Here is a 22,588-nt window from a genome sequence, read left to right on the forward strand (position 1 = left end):
AACAAACGGCAGCCGTGGTGCAGGGAAGAAGGGAGGGGAGGGGAGCCATCAAAGGGCTAACAGAAGGAAGCGTGCTGTTTCCACACAGGAGCCGGCGGGGACAGAGGTGACCCTCTGATTCCCGTCACCTCCTGAGAAGCCACTGACTTACAAACATGGGAAAATATGACCAAGAGGAATTCCCTGACCTTTTCCAAGACAAAGTCTTTTTGTTTTTATAGATAGAATGCACCTTCATCAGTGGGAACACCAGCAGTCAATTACTAAAATATGCTCCCGTCTTTACTGAAGGCTATTTTTAAGTAACTCTTAAACATTAGGTGACTACACCACCATGGTGGGCACCCTGTGTGGGTGTTTTCGTCATGTTAAAAAACACGGTTGGGTACGTAGATGGACCAGTCAATCATGAGCTTCATAACTTTATTCTTTTCACCACCACAGATGGATGGTTGTGGATGCCGCCCTCCCACCCTGCTTACTGATACTTAAAATTCCTCTACTTGGGGCAGTAACAAGTCCTCGACCCAGAGTGACTGAAAGCCTTGACCAAAGACTCAGGGGTGCTAATTCTCATTCACGTGCTGCTGTAAACTGTCCAGCACAAACTGGAGTTCATGGTTTGCTGAAGCCAAGAGATCCACATCAGCAGCAGCAGAAATAAGATCCTGAGACCACTGAACCTGACACCTTCCCCTTCTGCCGTTTCTCATGAACACTAGAAATTTTGTCCATAGAAATTATGAACACAATCTGTGACAAAGGACAGCCTGGGAAAGTCCGACACCCAAGAATGGTCTGACTTATTTTCAGCAATGCAAAAAACCTTTTCACTGTATACCACCCATAGGACACATGCTGACTGCAGACTGCCACACACATCCTTGAAAAAATATCTGGTACAGTGTTCAGTGACCTAGTACTACACTACATAATGTTCCATGTAATATTGAATTAAATTATAAAATATATTTAAAAAAAATCAAAATCAAAAATGTTATGTTAAAGAAAGCCAAATTATGAAATGCTATATTTAAGTAGTTCTCACAATTTGAACTTTTCACTGCATAAATTATAATCTTTATTTGGCACTAATGGACTTCCATTGGCTCATCGCCAGGATTACCAAAAATTCTACCATACTTATAACTATACTGCAGCATTTATGAGTTTATTTTTCCCCAGGTGGTTTCAAAATGAAAATCAGATTAAACTGTCCCGTAAGATCAAGACAACATCTGCGGTTAAAAGATGTGTCTCTTCTACCAAGTATCTCAGAATCACATCATTAAATGACTATTATTGTCATTTCGTCAAACCTCATTTTAATGGGACTAGATTAAAAAAAATGTATGCGAAGGCAAAAACTTCCTCTTTGTTGTTGTTTTCTAAGTAGCTGCTTAATTTGGTGAAGTTAGCTAACAAGAAGTTAGCTAACTTCGAAACACCGGAACTGCGGAAGTCTTTTAAAATAAAAGTATCAGAACTACAAACTATATGTTTTTAAAGGAGGCCACAAACCACTTTAACTTTATTCTTTTACCTTTACTCACATGTCATAATAACCATTTCTTACCTCAGGTTACTGCTGCAAAATAGTATCCCGTTCAGACATGGGTACTTTTATTAGGTATATAATATAGACTGACTTGATTGGGGTGATACTTGAAATTACATTACACGGGGCTTCGTACAAGATTATTAACAACAACAATAATAATAGTAGTAGTAGTGGTAGTTCTAGTAACAGTAAATGTAGATATAAGTTAGTATTATAGCGTATTGTGCTGCATAGCTGGGCAGCTAAACACTTCCAACTTCTAAGTAACTAAGTTATAGAGCAACCACGTAAAGGCGCCCACAAGTTTTATTTTGAAAGTTTCAAGAGAACGCGTTACGCCGCTTCCCGTAACTTGACGACGCTCTGTCATCTGACTCTTTTCCTGTTGGGAGAGAAAAAAAAGTTTTGAAACCCCACCCTCTCCACTGACCGTAAGCGCAGACGTAGAAGTGGTTCGACAACCTGGCGAGTGAACTCTGTGTGAGGAAGACAAGTGTGATATGAAGTTATGATGGAGTTGTTCCGCTCTTTGGATACCGACTGTAAGAACGGGGGACTCGAGCCGGACCAGGCCACGCGCTGAACTCCCACCAGGAACTAACGGGATTTGTTTTTACTGCGTTTCTCTGAGGAAAGTAGAGCCGAGCAGGTTTGGAGAGCTCTTCCTGTTACAAAGTCGGCGGTCCCCAAGTTTGCTTTATGTTTTGGTAAAGGCTGGCTATTCGTGTGCTTCCCATAAGACCGTGAGCATGGATAGTTTGGCGCAATGGGATGCGGGATTTCCTGCGGAAGTGCCGCAAAGTTGCGGTGAGATGCCGTTATTGGAGTTTTGGGCTTAATGCGAACTGGACAGCGCTGAAACTTGTCGTAAAACACTGGTTGGCTGGACTGAATGCTCCTTTCCTGCTATTCTTCTCCGCTTTTCAGCGCTTCCTGCTTGTGGTGGCCACTGCACTTAATGGCTAAAAATACATAAAAACTCAAAATGGACAGTTAAGTGTGGTGGGAACCTTTATTACCAGTTGCAATAGCAGTACCTGGGAGTGTTTCGCAGTAAGCGGAGTAGTTTTCATTCGTCTTCTTACACTTTCCCTCTCTAAAAAAAACAAAACAAAGGCAGGACTCAACAGGTGGCAGTTTTGAATGAGGGGGAAGAAGAGCTAAATTAGCCATAATGAGGTGATTCGAGAGGCCCTTAAATACAGGCCGGTGAAATGATATTGTGCTTAAACCATGTGTTGGGAAACCACACACCACATCACTTGAACAGAGAGAATTTCAGTGGAAGCAGTGCTGTCTTTCTGAGCTTTGAAACACTTAGCCTTAATCAAACAAAAGCAATCTCTAGTGAATCATCCGATGGAGAGACGAGTTTAATGCGACGATGAATAAAAGACACTTGCGCTTCTGTTGTCTTTGACTGCTCTCCTCTAGCCCACTTGTTGGTCCAACTTTTGAACACATTTCATTAGTCCCTGATGAGCCAACAAGAAAGACAGGAAAGGGAGCGAGGCGCAATAAAGTACTCCTTTGTACTTTATTTTCAAACCCTTGGGGTGCTAAATCAGATCCAGTCAAAACATCTGCTTGAGGCTCCATGGAGCCACTGAAGAATATATTCAGCCGTGGCCCGCTGTCCAACTGGAAAAATTTGGAACAATCGCAAAAAGGGAACTTCACCAACCCTGTGTGGACAGCCTTATTTGACTATGAGGCATCCTGTAAAGATGAGCTCACCTTACGTAAAGGCGATCTGGTGGAAGTCCTCTCTCTGGACTCGGAGATATCAGGGGATGAGGGCTGGTGGGCGGGAAAGGTCAACAACAAGGTGGGTATCTTCCCATCCAACTACGGCTCCTTCAAGCCGAGTGGATATGGAAAACTTCCGGGCAGTGCCGTGGTGGATGAGCTCGCTCCGGCTGTGGTGGGTGAGTTTGAACCTGAAGAGGTAGATTTCCGGGAGTTGAGCCTGGAGGAGGTCATTGGGGTCGGGGGATTTGGAAAAGTGTATCGTGGTACATGGAGAGGAGAGCTGGTGGCGGTGAAGGCCGCTCGCCAAGACCCGGACGAGGACATCAGTGTGACAGCGCAGAACGTGAGGCAGGAGGCCCGTCTGTTCTCCATGCTCACCCACCCCAACATCATCGCCCTGCAGGGCGTGTGCCTGCAGGAGCCCAACATGTGCCTCATCATGGAGTACGCCTCAGGTGGGCCGCTGAGCCGTGCTCTGGCAGGCCGTCGAATACCGCCGCACGTCCTGGTCAACTGGGCTGTGCAGATAGCCAGAGGGATGTTGTATCTGCACAGTGAAGCCATCGTCCCTGTCATCCACCGGGATCTCAAGTCCAACAACAGTAAGTCCTTCAAGCCCGCAGCGCAGATCAGCATAGCTTCAGTCTGTCTGTTGGGGTTAGTTCAACGAAATCAAAGGTTTGGATATAATTACAGGGCTTTCTACTTAGGAAAGCCTCATGGCTCTAATGAACATGGCTGTACTGTAAAGCTCCTAAAGGAATCTCAGTGTTTACAAAGCCTTTCTAGAACAAAGAGGGCCTTTTAAGCTATCATTCACATTGCCAGATTAGTCCGTCTCTCATTCTGATTCTGTATCATTATTGATAAGAAGATCAGATTTATCTAGGCTTCATGTGACTCCTGGGCTATATAAGGTAGGCCAGACCTATAGGCGGCTGATGCATACCAGGAAAAACTAACATAAAGTGTCTTAGGGTAATGCAGGGCCAGTGTGTGCCAAACCAGTCTGCAGCGCTCCACTGAATGGATTGAACACACCACTCTTCCAAAACATTCTCCTATATTTAGTTTGGTGGGGCGCTCTCATTACATCTTTGTATTGATTTGTGGGGGATGTGCACTCCAACCTTGCCAGCAAAATTCCCTCACAGGATAACTCCTGGTCCCTTCACTGCATGGGTCAATTTACTTTTGTTTGTCATCTTTGTGTGCCTGATTGTGTGTGTTTGCATACTGCTCATAGGACAAGAATACCAAGTTTTTCCAGTGAAAGAATGCAGTGGACGAGTTTTACTTCTCGGCACCGTTATATTTCACACTTTGGACTTTAATGCTGTCCTCTTCTTACATCAAAGGTCTTGCGTCAGTGTTTTCGGGGCCTCGTGGCAGACACGTAGGGGTTGGACCTTGTAATTAAAGCAACAATGCAGGGAGATGTATCACTGATAAAGCTTTCTGTCTCACCCCCCTTTTTTTCTGTAGAATAAGAAGCTCTTTTCTCAGCATCTAACGGCAGCTTTAACCCAAACAGAGAGCCAGCTGAATTTGTGCAGCGGCTTGCTCTCTGTTATTATCATTCCTGTGACGCAGCATATAATCCCCATCAACTCTGCTGTGGCCTAAAAAAAAACAAAAAACCCTTCCTCTGCTCATCCTTTGTGTTGTTAGAGATCCCGGTCACCAAACTACACCGAGAGAAAAAGATCACCTAGCAACACTTTTTTTAGGGTGTGGCCTTGGATGGGAGCATCCAAAGGGCAATATTCTTGATTCAAGGTTTGCTGATAGCAGTGGATTCAGCACATCCTAAGATATCAATATTTCCATCGTGCCTTTTGTTTCTGTCGGTATCATCAGTGCTCCACAGAATGGCCTCACCCTCACCTATTGCGTATCATCTGCCTTGTCAGGTTATTTCCCAGCTGGAAGTGCATCTGCTGTAACACACACACGAAAAAAACCAGAGGAGTTATTTTAATGTAGTGTTTGTGTAGGAGACAGGCCAGAGCGAACACAATCCCTCTCTGTGTGCCCGAGAGATCCTATCTCTCTCCTGCCTCTTGTTTTTTAATTCTTCACTGAATCTTTGTCTGTGGCCTGCCTCTACATGTCTCCGTACGACCTTATTCCTGTCGTGCCGCTGAGCAATATCCTGTTGTGGGGAGAGAGAGGGAGGTGGGGTCATTCGAAAAAGACATTCTTTCAGTTCGACAGTAATGTGCCCGGCTGGAAGCGCCACTCTGACAGGTTTAACGGACAGGTGCAAAAACACCCCGAGATAAGAGCGCCGGTTAAATAAACCAAAAATCTTAATGGGGCGGTTTCTTTGAAGGTACAGCATGTCCTAAATCATCCACAGTTGCCCTCAGATTGTAGTGTCAGTTCCTCAGAATAGTGGTGCAAGTTCTTCTTTCTATAGCTGCCATTTTGCGCCAGCGCTCTGCAGTCAAACAGGGAGGAATCTGTCAGCGAGGAGGCAAAAAGCCTGCTTCCAAATGTCGCTGTAAGTGACCGAACGCAGGAAAGAACTGAGGCTGAGGTGGGCTGAGGAAAGGATAACTCATTGTACGATGATGTCATGGTAAAGGGGGGGCAAAAGGTTTAATATTGTTAATTGTTAACATTTGTTACAGTGACGGATTATTAATGCGAATAGTCGTTTTCTCTGCAGGGCTTCTAAACAGCAGCTGTATCGCTGTTGTGAATTGTAGGGTGGAAGGTGCTGATTTAACAGAAGCATCAGAGTTCATGGTGGGGCGCTTGGCTCAGAGCCAGAGGCCATAACTGGAATTCCACTGAATGCAAGTGGGGACCGGAGAGTGGAGCAGCATCTCCTGTCTCTCACTCTGGCGTCTGCACGTCCGAAGAGTTTTCACACCTTCTGCACTTTGGTGTGTTAGCGTCTTGTGGTTAGGTTTAAGGGCTTTGTATACAAGTCTTTATGAAAAAACCGACATCTTTAGCAATCACTGGCTAATAACCAGCACAGTGGTTCAAAGCCGCAGACATCGCTCTATAGCTAATCCATGCTGCTTATCTACAAACAAGCACCTGTCTCTGTCTCACACCTTCATTGTCTGCTTAAGCTACCAAAAACATCGGCTTGCGGCTTGGATCGGTCACTTAGTCGCACATTAAGCAGCTTAATAACTTAGTTAATGCCAGGATTTGTCGTTTTAGCTGCTAAATGGTGGGTTCCTTATTCCGCATTTCCACTGCTAACATGATCTCTAATTAGAACTATAAGTTTATGTTTGTTGTTCCCCGGCTGCCAGCCTGTACATGTGAACACAGAATAGGAGAAATTTAAGACCTCTATTCATTCTTCTAAGCTTTGTCTTGAAAAACGCCTGCCTATTTAGCCACCAACAACTCAATTAATGATACATTACCGCAACCTGCCCCGTTATAAAACCACTGGTAAGAAAACAGTCAGAGGTGTAACTTTTGTCAACAACTTTTTTTTTTTTCCAGAGGAAAACAGGGTGATGACTAAATAAAATTCATGCATTTGCCCCTGGGAAGCAGTAGTACTTTCTTATTTTTACCGTTTACCTTTGGGAAACAGTACAGTTAGCTCTCCTGCTCCCCGTTTCTCTTGGAAAAAAGGAAGAAAAAACCCTGTAAAGATATATTAATTCTTGAGTGTGTCAGGGTTTCGTAATTTTTGCAATTCTCGGTACAGCGGATGACACTTTTGTCCCATTCAGGTCTCAGTTTATCAGATCATCCGTTTGGATAAGGTTTACTTCAGGGTTTATTTCCCTGTTCGCAATGCCTCCCATATCACTGCAGCTTTTATTGCATTTTTTCTGTTTTACTAGACTGTTGAGTTAGAGCCCCATCGAGTTATTGGCAGGCTGATATTATGGGTTAATATTGGCTATTTCTTGATTTATCAGTATTTATAATAACCAAATCAAGAAGAGACAGCAGACGGACCTTAACCATGTTATGAGTGTTAACATGGCACCGCACGACTACACCCTTGTGGAACAGAGTGGATGATGGCTCACCGAAAATGTGTGGGTGTGGGCTCATCATTACGAGTGACATCCTTTACGCTGCACATAGAACCTTTTTTTTCCGATTCTATGAAAAATATTGATTCGTTTCAACATTTCTGTGATTAAAATATCAAAGCAGCAACATATTTTCTTCATCTACAGTAAAACTCAATCTGTTGGCTTTCAAGAAGCTCATTCAAAGTGTCACCCGTGGACTGATATACCAAAGAGTCACCACGCACCATCAAACTGCAGTGGCTTTAGCTGAGTCGGTGAGGAAAGTGTCAAGCTAATCATTTGCTGTGCTAAAACTCACAGTTCCCGTTTTCAGGAAGAAGCCACAGTTGGATCTTTGATCAACATGTTTTTTTTTCCACAAGTGGACAAACCTCTGATACATGTCCTCTACCAGCATGTTTTTCATTCAGGGCCCCCGGTGCCCACACTGCAGCACACTCAAAACATCCTCTGTGTGTGTGCGCGTGGGTGGGTAGCTGGGTGGCTGGGTGTATCGCGTTTACATGCATGTAGTGAAATGCACTCCTGTTAGCACTGCATTTACACATCACCGTTCCTCTTTGTGGCTGCAGGGCATATGAGGGCCATTTAGACTCTTTAGTCTGCTTTCCTGATGGTGCAGATAATTTTTAGAGGGAATGAGAGCGCGCGATAAAGTCCAAACATGCACCTGTGTTTTTGTTTTGTTTTGTTTTTTTAAAAAAAAAGAAAAGAAAAAAGCTTGCCGGTCAAATATTTTGTTAGCTAAATGCATGCTCGTCACTTCACTATTGGGAATGTGGGAAGAATTTATACTAATTTTGTGGAGCTATTTAATTTCTTGTTGACTTCAGCTCATGAGACTATAGTCACAGATGCCTTCTTGGCTGTAGCGAGTGCCAGACTATCCTAATTTGTGTCAAGGACAGCAGCAGAATGGAGCAGTAGGTGGAACGAGCAAGCTACTTCCAGCAAACCTGTCAGTCAGAGCAAACAGAGCTTGAAACCTATCCCTTGATAAAGCATAATAGCCTCCTAATGGAGCAATTTTAGGACTCGCTGCCAAGGCAAGCTGTAGAAGGGAAAATGTGGTCTTGAGAAAAAAGTAACATCTTGCCATGTGACACTTTAATACATCAGGGCTTTTGCTTATCAAATTAGATTAATGTTAGAGGTAAAGACAGGAACGTGCCTGCACACATTCAGTGCAATCTGTGTGCAAGGCTTCAGTAACATTGTATATGACTCAAGAAACTGAGACAGCTCACGTATGCACATTTCTCACTGTCCAATAACAAACCTGAGGCAGAGGAAACGGTTAATCAGTGTTATATTTCTACGGACTAATTTCAATGGGGAAATCCCTTCTTGACGTCTGTCTGAACAACTTTTGCAGCGTAATGTAAAAATGTTAAATGCATTTTTCAGAATCTAGTTTTGACAGACTATAAGCGGCCTCTTAGCTAGTGGATCTTCAGATAATTATACTTAAATGCGATTGACATCTTCTGACTACAAATCCACCATATGACACATTAGTAGTGCAAAGTTTTATTTAATGTTATTTAACAGCGATGTAAAAGCAAAAGAGATGCAGGAGTGCATATACACACCCAGCTCCACAAAGCAAGGCCCTGCCCTGGTTTAAGTGCGAACCCCTGTACTACAGATAAGTGAATACTTTTGAATCTTCGACTCTTGGTGAAACCACAGAGGAATCTGAGGTGCAGTGGTTTGCACTGTCACTTTGCAGCCTCTCTGTGTGACACTGGCATGTCCTTGCTGCGCCTCGGTGGGTTTCCTGTGGGTGCAAAAACATTTATGTTGTCTTCTGTTGAAATCAGTAATTAGTAGCAGCTTGAGTTGATGTTGATCCGTCATAAATGTTACTTAAATTGTTGCACAAATTCCCTTTTCATCTCACACTCTACATCACTGCTCGACTACACACAGCTGAGCTGAGCCACACATGGTGTAGGGCATGTGTGAACAGAGACGTGCTTCCACAGGCTACATGTTCAATGGGGGAAAAAAAACTGCAGGACAGTTTCACACAGTTTTAATTTAGGCTGATAATCCCATTGAGCACCTACCTGCTCACCTTGTCTTGCTGCCTTTAGCTGCTTAGTTCCCTGTTTGAAATGCAGAGCAATCTCACTATAATTTCGCTGCCAAGCGAGCCTAAATTTTGTGCTTTTTCCAGGTGATTCCTGCTGCTTTCATGTTTGGCAATCCTCTCAGAAAGATGCTGGAGCTCCTAAGAGCCTGTTTCTGAGCTGTTGCCCGTTTCACTAAAGCACTTGATGCACGCTACTTGCATGCAGATCACAAGTGGTACCAGCATCCTGTTTTCCAAAAATACTTTGTCACTCGCAAAATTGCAGATACATTTACATGTTTTACAGTCTTACAGTCTTCCTCATGTTCAAATATTACCACATCTTATAATTACACGCAGAGAAGACCAAATATATCTTCTTTGTTACATCATACATTTTTTAAATTAAATTAGATTACATTTAGATTAAATTTCACACAAAGCTGTGTCATACCGAATCATGCAGCACTTGCACATGCCTGTATCTAACCCATGCCCTAGTTTACTGACACACAGCACGCTCTCTCATTAAAAAAGAAGCATTTATGTCAAACACAATCAGGACTTGTTTGAAGTTTCACTTTCACTTCTAGGTACCTTAGATACCTGTAACGTACGTCTACAATTTTATTTCAACCGTTAGTGGTGACCTGTCACTAGATTTAACTTTAACCTGCAGTTCAGTAAAATCAATAATTGATTAAATTCCAAATCTCCACCATGTATTGCTAACGTTGCACAAACTAGTTACTCAGTGATGTTAATAGCATGCTATAATTTGATGCTTCCCTCGGTACACTCCGGTGTGGCAGTGGTTTGACTTTAGATTTTCTGATTGGTCGGTCAGGGAAGCGGACTGGCTTCTTTTGGATGTGTGAGAGTGCAGTAAGTGTTTACCACATATTTACTGCATGTTATTTACAGAGGTGTTGTTTGTGTTTTACGGTCTAGTGAGAAAGAGATGGAGAAAGCTAGGGAAAATTTCTGACACTATCAGATGAATGGACTTTGTCACAGCAAAAGACTTGGAGACATTTATCTGATTTTGTCGAGATTTCTCACTTTAAAGTCTTAAAGTTGAAGTATGTAAAGTCTCACTGCTAGACGTCAGGGTTTTAAAAAACAAAAATCCCTTCAGATCCAGGAGTGGAGCCTGCGGCTTAATTTGACTCAACACGGGAAACCTCACCCGGCCCGGACACGGAAAGGATTGACAGATTGATAGGATGGCCATTGTAGGACAAGCAACTCTGGCCACCAATCATCTGTAGCGAGCGTTGGCTGTCAGTCTGCTGTCTCAGCTGTGCCAAGTATCCAGGCCTAGAGAATCATTGAAACGCACTTCTGTTTGATGACAATGATACTGAGGTGAGTTGTTGAGGATATTTCTGCTGTTTTTGTCATTGCAGACACAACAGGTAGATGCCTGTGAATTCTCTTCTCCTCTGCTTTGGGCATACTACTTATGTGTTTGGTCTTTAGCTACACACGTGAAATGCGATTAGGTAGAATGGTGATGTCCATCTTGGCCACTGTATTCAAGATGGCGTTGAAACAGGTTAGCTTTGAAAAGCAGCACCCGCTACTATTCTCAGTTTAGAAAAATGCATCAATTTGTTGGAAGACATTCCAACAAACTCAAAAATGGCTGACTGTACCTTTTGATGTTTGTCCTTTGGTTGGTACCATGTTGGTTTTTTGGAGCCAGAAACGACCGTATTTACATACGTGACTGGGGCACCAAGTATTATAAAATGATGTGTACAACCTGCATCCAAAAACTTGATTCTTCATGTCCAGATTATCCACCTGCCGATACACACTAATTCACAGACTAATAAAATACTGGAACTTCTCTCAGCAGTACTGAAGCACAAACATCATGGACAGGTACATTTCTTAGGAAGGCCTAGCCCAGGGGTGGGCAGTTCCAGGCCTCGAGGGCCGGTGTCCTGCAGGTTTTAGATCTCACCTTGGGTCAACACACCTGAATCAAATGATTCGTTCATTACCAGGCCTCTGGAGAACTTCAGGACATGTTGAGGAGCTAATTTAGCCATTTAAATCAGCTGTGTTGGATCAAGGACACATCTAAAACCTGCAGGGACACCGGCCCTCGAGGCCTGGAGTTGCCCACCCCTGGCCTAGCCAAACGCTACCTACATACCCAGAATGCCCTGTTTCAGTACAAATGTCAGTCAAAAAGGCCACACAGTTACCTTTAATACTATGACAAGTAACGATACCAGTAACCACAGCCAAATATTTTGGACTTAAGCAGCTGATTATTATTTGACCCTCATTGGCCACATCTGTTTTTCCTAGTTGTTTTTTCCTGGCTCTGCACGGTGAGTAGAAAGACAATTGAAACGGGATCCGTTGTGAATTTGCAAGTCTGATCCATGTATGAGCCCACTGCACACTTTATTGAAGCAGTGTGACACTTCTTGTGCTTTCTTTCTTTGTTCCCTCCCTTGGAGCATAAGTGGAGCACATTTCAGTGAATACTTCAGTTTTGTTTGTGTTCTTCTTTGTTTACATTTGAAGGTTTATTGAATTTGTACTGAGGATATGTACAGAATGTGTTTATAGCCTGTTTATCTCAGGTATAAAAAAGAACCCTAAAGCTTGACAGAAATAGTGATTTAGTGTTTTATCTATATGTATAAAAACACAGGGGAAAAGAATAAATCTCATTTCTCAAAGTCTCTGGGAAATGCATAGACATGGCAATGAACCTTAATCATCTAAAAGTAAAAATGAGAAATGTGTGTGTTATCTGTGATGCTTAGCAAAGCTGTCACATCAGCTTAGTTTCAGTATATTTCAGTATTAAAATACATAGCGTGAAGTAAGTTGCACAGTGTCTGTTTTTAAACTTTACTTAATTACTTGCAGAGTCTAGCACTCAACCCTCTTAACTGCCTTACCGAGAAGAGAAAATTTAGCACATGCTAACTGTTTTTATTCAGCAGACAGAGTAACCTCAGAAGTGAGCAGAAAGTGCCTCGTTTTGAAGGATCCATAAACGTGGCTGCCTCTTCAGTGCCAATTGCTGACTGGCATATCCGAGGGACGCCTGGGGCGTCCTGACTGGGAACGGCACGGGGGTCACCAGGGGTAGAGCTCAGCTGTGTTGCTGCTGGCTCAGAGTGCGTGTCAGTGGGCGATAAGGCAGAGGGGAGTTTGCTAGACTAACCCGATGTGCAGTTTAGGCAGCTACCTGACTGCTTTGTTTTCCTGTGCTGTTGTTGGAAATAACAGCCTTGCTCAATCCAATGAGGCTTCTAATGAAGAGCAGATTGGATCTGGAGACTCATACATGTGTGGACAGACTTGAGCTGAATTTTTTTTTTCAAGCTAGAGCAAATACGAATATTTTTTTAGATCAAAGCTTCCAGAAACTGATCATTTCCAGGTTGCATTTTGACCATTTTCTTGTCCTCCGGATGAGATTCAAAATAAATTCATGCCATGTTGGGGCACGGTGTTTCCCAGACTCAGACTTTACTTGGGCAGGGCGCCCAGGTATATTAACGGACTCCTAAATATATCTGATGACCAGGCCACTGTTTACCATATGTGGGCCGCAACATGAAAACAACACACTGCCACTTATACATTTTCTATTTTCTTTACTGTTTAAAACAACCACTTGTCTGCTCTTTTTTTCTTTTCCCCCCGACACACACCAGAGAGACTATATGCGAATGTGACATGGCACTCTGTAGAAATCTGTAGACTGCAGTTGCGTGCTAGAAATTGTCAAATTTTTGAATGGAGTCAATTGTGAGTTCACAGATGGTTGGCGCTGACAGCTAATGAAACTGTACCAAAAGTGATGCAGTCACATTATCTTAGATGTCTCATTTCTTAACACTGTGCTGTCAGTCTCTGATACATATCTGGTCACATAACCTCACAAAGCACTTATTAGGTTGACAGGGTTTGAACAATTAGTTACTGCTAGTTTCCTGTAAAAGAAGATAACAGTAACTTTTATTCCTTAACTTTGATGGTACATCCAAATAAATATTGAAAAATATTTTGAAAGACTTAAGGCGCGATTCTGTTCTGATGACGGGCAAAAAGAGGGTCACGAAGATCTGCAGCTCAAAATGACCACCACAAGTAGGCTCTTATTATTTGGGGAGTATTGAGCATTTTATGTAACAACGGAAGATTCTTATCAATGTCCATCCTATCCATTAAATTAAATTTTAATTTATTTCAATTTATTTATTTATACAACACCAAATCACAACCACAGTTGCCTCAAGGCACTTTATATTGTAAGGTAGACCCTACAATAATACATACAGAGAAAAACCCAACAATCATATGACCCCCTTTGAACAAGAATTTTGGCAACAGTGGGAAGGAAAAACGCCCTTTAACAGGACCTTTAACCTCCGGCAGAACCAGGCTCAGTGAGGGGCGGCCATCTGCTGCGACCGGTTGGGGAGAGAGAAGGAAGACATGATAAAAGACATGCTGTGGAAGTGAGCCAGAGATTAATAACAAGTATGATTCAGTGCAGAGAGGTCTGTTTACACATGGTGAGTGAGAAAGGCCTCAGGTCAGGAGCTGATTAGACTAGCTTAGCATACACACTGGAAATTGATTAAAACAGCTAGCCTTGTTCTGACAAAAGCAAAGTACTAGCACTGCTGACTTCCACTAATATCTTATTGTTACTTTGACGGATGTAGAATTGTGCTAAGCTAGGATAACCACATCCTGAGTTCAATTACCTCTTAAAATTAAGTGTTCTGTGTGAGTTATTAGTTATTAAGTATGTTTTCTTTTGTTCTTCTTAGCCCTTCAGTTTTAACTGCCATTAAAACCTTTTTACTAACTATTTTGACTCCTAGTTTAATCTCCTTTTAGTATTTTATGTATAAATTTTGTGCACATAAATAGCTGCAGTCAGAATATTCAGGTTATGATTTGTATGGTGTGGTGGTCTGAATGGTAGCATATGAAATTAGTATGCAGATAGTTTTAGGTGTCTCAATTAAAATGCTGCTCGGTGCATTGTTTCGGCATTTCGTATTTAGTTGTTACTGTATATATCTGCACCATATAACCTCTGTATTCACATGCATTATGCACTACGTACTGTAGGTGCAAAGCGAGACAGACCCACACAATGACTGCACGCCCACGCTTAGTCATGAAGGCTGCAGAGTTATGTCTGTGTGTGTGTAGTCCGAGCAGGATGAGTGAGGGGGGCCAAACAACAGAACTGCAGGGGAGGAAGAGGGAAAAAACAGAAAGAAAATAAAAGCAGATACTGGAAGGTCAGAACACACAGGAAGTAGAGATGTTTCCAGCACTCAGCCAGACTGAAATCTGTTGTTGTTTTTTTCCCCTTCTCCAGTCTGAAATATAGTTTCAGCTTGTCCTCTTTCTCACCTCACAGATCATAAGATATGTTTGTGGAAGAGAAACCAAATGCATGGGTTAAAACATGTTTATATGATAAAAGAAATTAAGGAATTGAAACATTAAATTTATAATAATACATAAATGTTGTTTGCTTTTTTTAATCTAGGCTTGCAGTTCTAAAGAATTAGTAGTAGTATTTATTTATTGTCATTGTCAATAGTTGCAGGGTTTCCACTTAAAATATCGTTACCTGTGTTGTCTTTGACCAGCATGATGGAATTCAACATTGCACTCAATTAGTATAGCAGTATCAGTCTGCTATAGTGCTGTTGTGAGGCACTATACAGAGCACTCCCTGTTCCTGTGATCAGAAGGCCTGTTTAGTACCATTTTTACAAGATATAGAATATCATCCCTTTAATGTGTGCAAAAACAAGTCAAGCCCAGGAATGTCTGAGAGCCCTGTGTTAACATCCGATGCGCTCTTACAAGGTCTCTTCAGATATTGGTAAGTGCGAAACAGTTACTTAATATTTCCAGGAATAAACTGCCTAGACTACTTTGTGCTTACCATTGACTTATACTGTGATGCTTGATATACTACTATGCTCTACAATGTTGAGTCACACTTCAGATTATTATATCATGAGAAATATTGTTGCAAATTCATATCATCATATAATTTTGAGGCTATGTAACCCTTTCTTAATGGTGAGTGACTAAGGCACTGAAGAATTTGTTGCCAGTATTGTAATACACCAGGTCACTGGACTTGGCAGGAACACTGGGTTAACTTCTGAAAACATTTGAGCCTTCAACACTTCAGCCCAACAGTCTCAGTCATCTGACCGCCAATCTTTGCAAAAGCTCTAAAATGACCTAGCTTGCTTTAATTTTGGAGTTTTTAGCTGCGCTATACTATCTCTATCTGCAAAACAGGAAGATGGGATGAACAACACTATGCCATAGCTCTTATTGTCGCAGTGTCAACTCTGCTGGTGTCATTTTATATAGCTCATTGTCTCATAGTAATTTTTTTAAAACTACTTTTAGTTCCCTTAAACAACTAAAATTTCAACAGTTTGTACTTAAAATATTAAAAGGAGATTAAACTAGCCATCAAAATAGTTGGTAGGAAAAAAGTTCAACAACTAAACAACTAAAATAACTTTTAGTTCCCTTAAACAACTTTTAGTTCCCTTAAACAACTAAAATTTCAACAGTTTATACTTAAAATATTAAAAGGAGATTAAACTAGCCGTCAAAATATAGTTGGTAGGAAAAAAGTTGAACAACTAAAAGAACTTTTAGTTCCCTTAAACAAAATCTTTACATTTGGGTTTTGAATTCAGTTTAAATGGGAACCACATTTAAACTGAATTCAAAACCCAAATGGCAGTTTGTGGCAGTTTGTGGCTCGGAAAATACTTTGGCAATGGACGTGTTTACTGTCTCCGATTGGTCGTGTGCTGTAAATGATAACAAAAAGTCCTTAAATTATTAAATATTTTCAAAAAGGGGCTCTGTGGATATGCATATCTATACTGTAGAATCCACATAATATATATATTTTTTAGCTGGCTCTGGTTCATTAATCAAATTTACCACCAGCATAATTCCTTTCCCCCACCACCACCTACATTGACCCGAAAACCTCTGGGGTCAACCTCATAACAACCCCTTATTTAAGCTTCTGAGGAAATGGCTGTAATGTAGGTTAAATTTCAACACCATGGACCTCTGGATGCTTGTTAATAAGTCACTGCTTTCAGGCACTCACAGGCGGTTACCTGGCGCAGGGAATCATTTATAAACCCCCCTCATCAGCGTTAATGTGGATGCCCAGAAACAGAATACTCCCTTGTATTTGTTTTGGAGGGTGCGTTTCATACTGAAACTCTCATGATGATTCGCTTCTAGCTTATGTGCTTAAAGACATGCTTAAGAAGCCAGGCAAGATTTTGTTCTTTGCGTTCTTCGTTCTTTACCCCCCAGAAAAGTGTGTGCGTGTGTGTCATTTTAATAATTAATAGCAGTTTGTCTCAGAAGTTCTTTTAGAGTTATTTTTTTGCATAGATGCATTTTGGTGCCTCCCAGACAGGTCTAGCCAGAGCCAGTGGATGATTACCAGCATTTGTTAGAAAAGCATAAAGCAGACTTGTTAATGGGGCTTTCATGTACTCAAGCATAACACTGTTTTGTTGATCGGTTTTGTTTTCAGCACATCAGCTCTACTCTGTTGGGCTAAGTATATTAACAGCTTCCTGACTATATCTGTTTACTTATTTTAGCAATTTCTTTATTTGTCTGAGAGACTGGCACCATTCGCAGTCCATTTAGTAGGATTTATTTGCCCTTATTTAGAAAGTTCAGTTGCCGCTAACTAGCTAGCCCCAGACCTTTTGCAGCTTTTATTTTTCCTACTGACTGGCCTCCTGCCATTTTTTGCTGTCACAGCCAACCACAGTTTAATTTAGCTGTTTTCCCAAAGAGGATCTCCTCCTGCTGTTGGGTGTACTCACACTTCACCATTTTGGGCTTGAGCTGCTGACAGTACTCCATCTTTGAATGCTTTAGGTCCACTTCCAGAAGCTACAGCAAGCGGAGCTACTCCAGGTTCATAGGCTGGACTGCAGAACAGAAACTGCAGTCCAATATGGTGTAATGGGTAAAATAATAATTGTATATTGCTCAGTTATTTGTCACAAAATACTTGGAACATAAAGTAGCGGCAGATAGATTTCTGGTAGCGCTACTGCTTCTACGGTGCATTGATAGATACCTAGTCTTCCCCCTTAATAGCCCATTGTGAGCCAGAAAAAAACCAACTTCTAAGTTATTTAGGCTTAGTGAATTTAAAATTTAATCTCTCAAAGATATGTTTTTACCCAGTTTTCATGAATGCAAGTTATATTTATTTAAAGATTTTAGCTAGCAGTGATATTTTTGTTCTGACAATTTATTTCTGTAATTTCAATGAATAGAAACGTTAAAAGGTTTTTAAATTCAGATGTAAAACAAGGATAAGTTTCAGTTTAGATATGAAACTACAAATTAAGCTAGCTAACTGGCTGACTCCTTCTCATGGCCTGTAGTAAAAACAGAAACATGCTAAAGGGGACGTGGCTGCCTCCCTCTGAGAAGTTACATCACCCCGCTCTCAGGGTTTGCATCTAACTATTAAGACTCTCCCTATAAAACAAGTCTAACAGGGCAAACGTCGCAAACCAACAGGTTCACCAACATTATCTTCCAACTTACTTGGATGAGTTCGCGAGGGTTGATTTTCCCCAAACTGCTGCAAACATCATTCTCCCCACCAAGGCTCTGACAGCAGTTAGGTTGTCAAACTAATCATGACTATATATAATATTTCTCTGCAGCTGAGCGTGATTTGCGTCTTACAGGAAATGGGTGATGTTTTAAGGTGCCATACAGAGTGATAGCATGAGTGCATTCTGATCAGGGAATTCAGGTTTTACTAATGACAGCCGTGTGGTGCAGTGTGTGAACCAAAAGTGCACATCAATCACAACTTTATCTTTATGCATATCAAATAAGGAAGATGTGCCGCCTCAGACGGACAGCACACATTGGTTAGTTGTGGCCTAGTGTTTAAACTGATGACGTTGCTTAACTCTTGCGCTCAGCGAGCAACTTTGAATGCACCCCTGAGCTAAGGCGAAACTCCAGTGGCATGAGTGCCAGTTTCGTCGTGAGTTGACATCTGCACTATGATTGTACCCGATCTCTCTCCCTCTCTCCCCCTCTCTCTCTCTCTCCTTTGCTCGCTGCCTGGTCAGAGCTTGCCAAACTGTCTGTCAGGCTATGGCTTCGTCCCTCAGGGGACAAAGCTCCCGTTCTTCCTGGGGAAAGCCCCCACCCTGCCGGAATTCTCCCCTCGCCTACGGGTTGCAGGGCAGGGAGGAGGGAGAGGGAGGAAGGTAGAGCACAGAGGTCGACCCGATGTCGGCATTTAAAGACCAGCACAGATAATTTTGGCCATGGAGCGATACTATGCACTCTTTCATTTGACCTTTTTGCTTTTTGTTGAAAAGAATTAGTTTTTTTTTGTGTTTTGTCCAGATTATTATTCCTTTTAAAAAAATGCACACCAAGTATGGCGCGAGTTTTCAGTCATTGCCGGCTTAGTATCCTCGGGTAATTATCAGTCCAACTCTAGCAGAAACTAACAGGGGTGAGGAATCATACCATACATAGGAACAAGTGGTGAGAGATGGAGATGTAGCTGCAGTTTGGAATTATAGGGAAGAAGATAATTAAGTGAGGTGCAGAGTGAAGAGGCAGACTTTTGGATGTGAAAGTTTATAGCCTTTGTCGCTGCATGCACTGTATGTTCAGTGTCCTTGACGAGGGCGTGAGCCTAAGCCAGACGTTGCTTTTTGTATGTCAGTACCTGCCAGTGACTGTTTAAGTCCGCTTTAGCGAATTTTTCTATGCCTGCTAAACTTCCTTTTTTTTTTTTCAAACGTCGCATAATACATTTTACATTAACAGCTGTGGTGGATCTAATGTGCTCCGTTCATAGTAGTTTTTGAAACACTTGATCCATAAAGGATAACTAATAATATCCTGTTTTGTCAAAGGCAGAGTGTAATAATAAAAATTCAAAAACGAACTAAATGAAACAATACTGTCAATGAAAAACAAAGTAAATTTCATAACACATTCTGCTTCATATAGCTATGGTAGACAAGTTTATTTAGCCAACCACAAACCGCAGCCTCGGTATGAGCAAGGGATCAAAACAGGGAGGAGGAAAATTATGGAGATGAGTGAAAACAAGAAAAAAGAGAAAAGGCTTGGTGGCCTTTTTTTCCAGTGAAGTTATAAATGTCCATCAAAATGATATAAATTGACCAACATTTCTTGTGTTATATAAATTTGTTGCACCTGCTTTTGTTCTATAAGGTAAAATATACCTAAAAGTTGGTGCAAGCAGGCTTTGCACCAACTTTGTAATAAAGTAATAGAGTCCAGTAGCACTCTATTTCCAGTCCTAGACACTATAACTTGCTGCAGTTTGGGTAAAATTATCAAGTTTAATACCTTTTTTTTTTAAATTCTGAAATAATATTGCTGCATTGAATAAAAATAGATGTTTGTATACGCTGTCAATTTACTGGCCAAGAAAACTGCAACTGGTGCATCTCTACTGAAAACTGGACTACAACAAAAAAGTCAAAGCAACATGTTTTTTGATAGGCTTGATGGTTAATCTGTGACAGCATATTAAGAGACCCTTTCCCATTAGTATTTGCCAGTAAATCTGGGGTAATGTCAGTAAATGTGAGCAGAACAAGAAGCCTTGCTTCTTAAATGCCATGTGAAGAATGTGGGGAATGTATAATAGCCCATATTTGTCCATGAGGCACCGCTGCCTTTATCAGTCAGGTAAGCACATGTTTAATCAGTGCTGGAAAGACCCCTGAAAAAAAGCCATGACTCTGGGATTCTGTTGCAGAGTTGACTCACTCCCACAGCCGCTATCATATCTAGGCCACCGCTGGTAGGAGTCATGTCTGCAACTGACACACTCTTGTTTCTGAACAACAAACAATGCTAAACAGAGTGCCGTTGCCATGGAGAACAGTCATGGTGTTTTTGTGGTGACATTGTTGGTTTCGTGCCTCTCAATCAGGAAGACAGTCTGACTGGGCAAGCCCGATCTAGTCGTGATATTTGCCGTTATCCTTTGAAGGAGAGCTGGATTTCCTGCTCTTTTTACCTCTTTGGTTCACACACCTCCTTAAAATGTGATTAATATGGGAGACAACAGGGGAGGTAGATAAAAGCACTCCCGTATCCCTCCATGTTATGATTTTAGTTCAGTACAATTTATTTGTAGACTTCCTTTCTTAATGAATTTATTGCTTCACATAGTTTTGACGATATCAGCAGCACAATTATTATTATGTGGGTCAGTGGCTGATTTGGACACGGAGTTTAGCCACACCGTGTCCAGTAAGCAGCTGACTAGCACGCCATTTGCCGTCAGTGTGACGGTGGTGGTCAGAGGAGGATGGCCGAACAGGAGCTAAACTGTGAATGCACTCTGCCTCAGATCAGGAAGTGGAAGAAGAATGTCATGTGTACATGTGCTGAGACTTTGTTTCGTGTGTTTGTTTCTCTGTGTGGTTGCATGTGTGCACGCGTGAGTTTGAGTATAGCTGTAAGTGCAAGCACATATATGTGCATAAGTTTTGTTTGTTTATTGTGTGTGTTATGAAACCGTCTATCACCTCTGCTCTGGTGTGTGTATTTATTTACTTATTTATTTGTTTATTTATGTATTTTTTTTTTATTTATGGCCCTATTGGCTTTTGCAGTAAATCTCTGCAGGATTGTGATGGATTCATGCCTACTTGCCCCCCCTACAGAATGCCTCTGTGCTCAGACCTATTAACATCACATAATCGATGGAATGTTTGCTAAATAACAGTCTAGAAGTTTCTACATATCGTACATGCAGACTTTGGAAATGACTACTTCTTTGGCCTTCTTCTCTCCCTACTGCACAATATATAATAAATGGTGACACTGCTACTGGGAATCTAGAATGAAATGTATAGTTTATACTTTTATTTGTGTAAAGTAAAAGTCGTAACATTACTGCTAACCTGCTCCTACGTGATTTCAAGTGAATGTGACACAGAGTGAGACATCAAATTCATAAACTGTGGACGCATGAATAATCTTAAAATTTTTTTTACTTGTCATCAAAAGTTATTAATAAATGATCTGTTGCATAGATCTCGTTTCCCCCTCATTTCCATTGGATAAATGACTTCATTCCTGTCGCCTGGTGTCGTGTCAAGGGCTGATGATTGGTCCACCTGTCGTGGCGCACCCGTGGGATTTACTCTGCACCTCTGTTTGTTTGTGTGAACTAGTTCAGTGGTGTGTTTTCATGCCTTCCTTTTAATTTGTGTGTGTGTGTGTGTGTGTGTGTGTGCGTACATTTTTCTCATACTTGAATGCTTGTGTGCATCTGGGAATATTGCTAAAAATCAAATGTGGCAAATGTGTGTTAAGTGCCTGTGTGTGCATCGTTTTGCAAATGTAGTGTGTGTGTGTGTGTGTGTGTGTGTACACAGTTATCTATAGCTCTGCTTTCTAGCCCAGCCACTTACAGCTGTGCCCCATGTTCCTCTATCATATGATAACAATCAACAGTCAGCTACTCTCTCTCTCTGTGACACCTCTGCTCGCTCCCTCACAGCACCAACACTTCCCACTGCTCTGTCTCACTCTGTGTCTGCAGCCATGTGACCCCTCTTAACCTCTGTTTACTAAAATAGCAATAAGCAGCAGTTGGTGGGAACTTTATTTTCCCCCCTTCAAAAAAAGCCAGATCCTTGTTAGAGCAGGCTAATAGACAGATATCAACGTCACTGCCCGGAAGTAGGGTCATGGCACAGAGATCGAGCATCCTGGTGGAAATGGGGGTGACTGACCAGGGCTTGTTTTCACTAGACGCTGACCAGCAGTAGGACAAAAGAAGTAGAGCAAGGGATCAGGGCCTGTTGCAGTAAATATCCCCACCCCTCCCTGTGGCCTGTGGAATTGACAGAAACAGTGACTCAGGCAAAGAATGGACAGAAATTGATTTTCTGCAGAAAGGTTAAATGTGCAGCAGTAGAGGCTTTTTTTTGTTTTGGCTGTTGGCTTCTTTTGCTACTTCATTGTTTGGGTCTTCGTTGTGAGGCAGAAGTCGATAATGAAGCAAAAAAGTTGGTGGTCGACATGCTTTTAAAG

The 22,588-nt window shown here is 41.8% G+C and overlaps 1 protein-coding gene across 2 annotated transcripts in view; it reads left to right on the plus strand.

The window, feature by feature from the left end:
- The first annotated feature begins 1,990 nt into the window (after nucleotides 1–1,990).
- The window catches only part of LOC102300945 (mitogen-activated protein kinase kinase kinase 11), a 51,193-nt gene continuing 30,595 nt past the window's right edge, over nucleotides 1,991–22,588 (plus strand). For both annotated transcript variants that reach the window (XR_316354.3, XM_005931587.3), the window contains exon 1: nucleotides 1,991–3,915. Coding sequence is in view for 1 of the 2 variants with exons in the window: in XM_005931587.3 (XP_005931649.1) it covers nucleotides 3,159–3,915 (757 nt within the window). In the remaining variant the exon portion in view is untranslated. The remainder of the gene's footprint in view (nucleotides 3,916–22,588) is intronic.

This window comes from Haplochromis burtoni, unplaced genomic scaffold (assembly GCF_018398535.1).
Source record: "Haplochromis burtoni strain Fernald_Lab_line unplaced genomic scaffold, NCSU_Asbu1 Contig_143, whole genome shotgun sequence".
NCBI lineage: Eukaryota > Metazoa > Chordata > Actinopteri > Cichliformes > Cichlidae > Haplochromis > Haplochromis burtoni.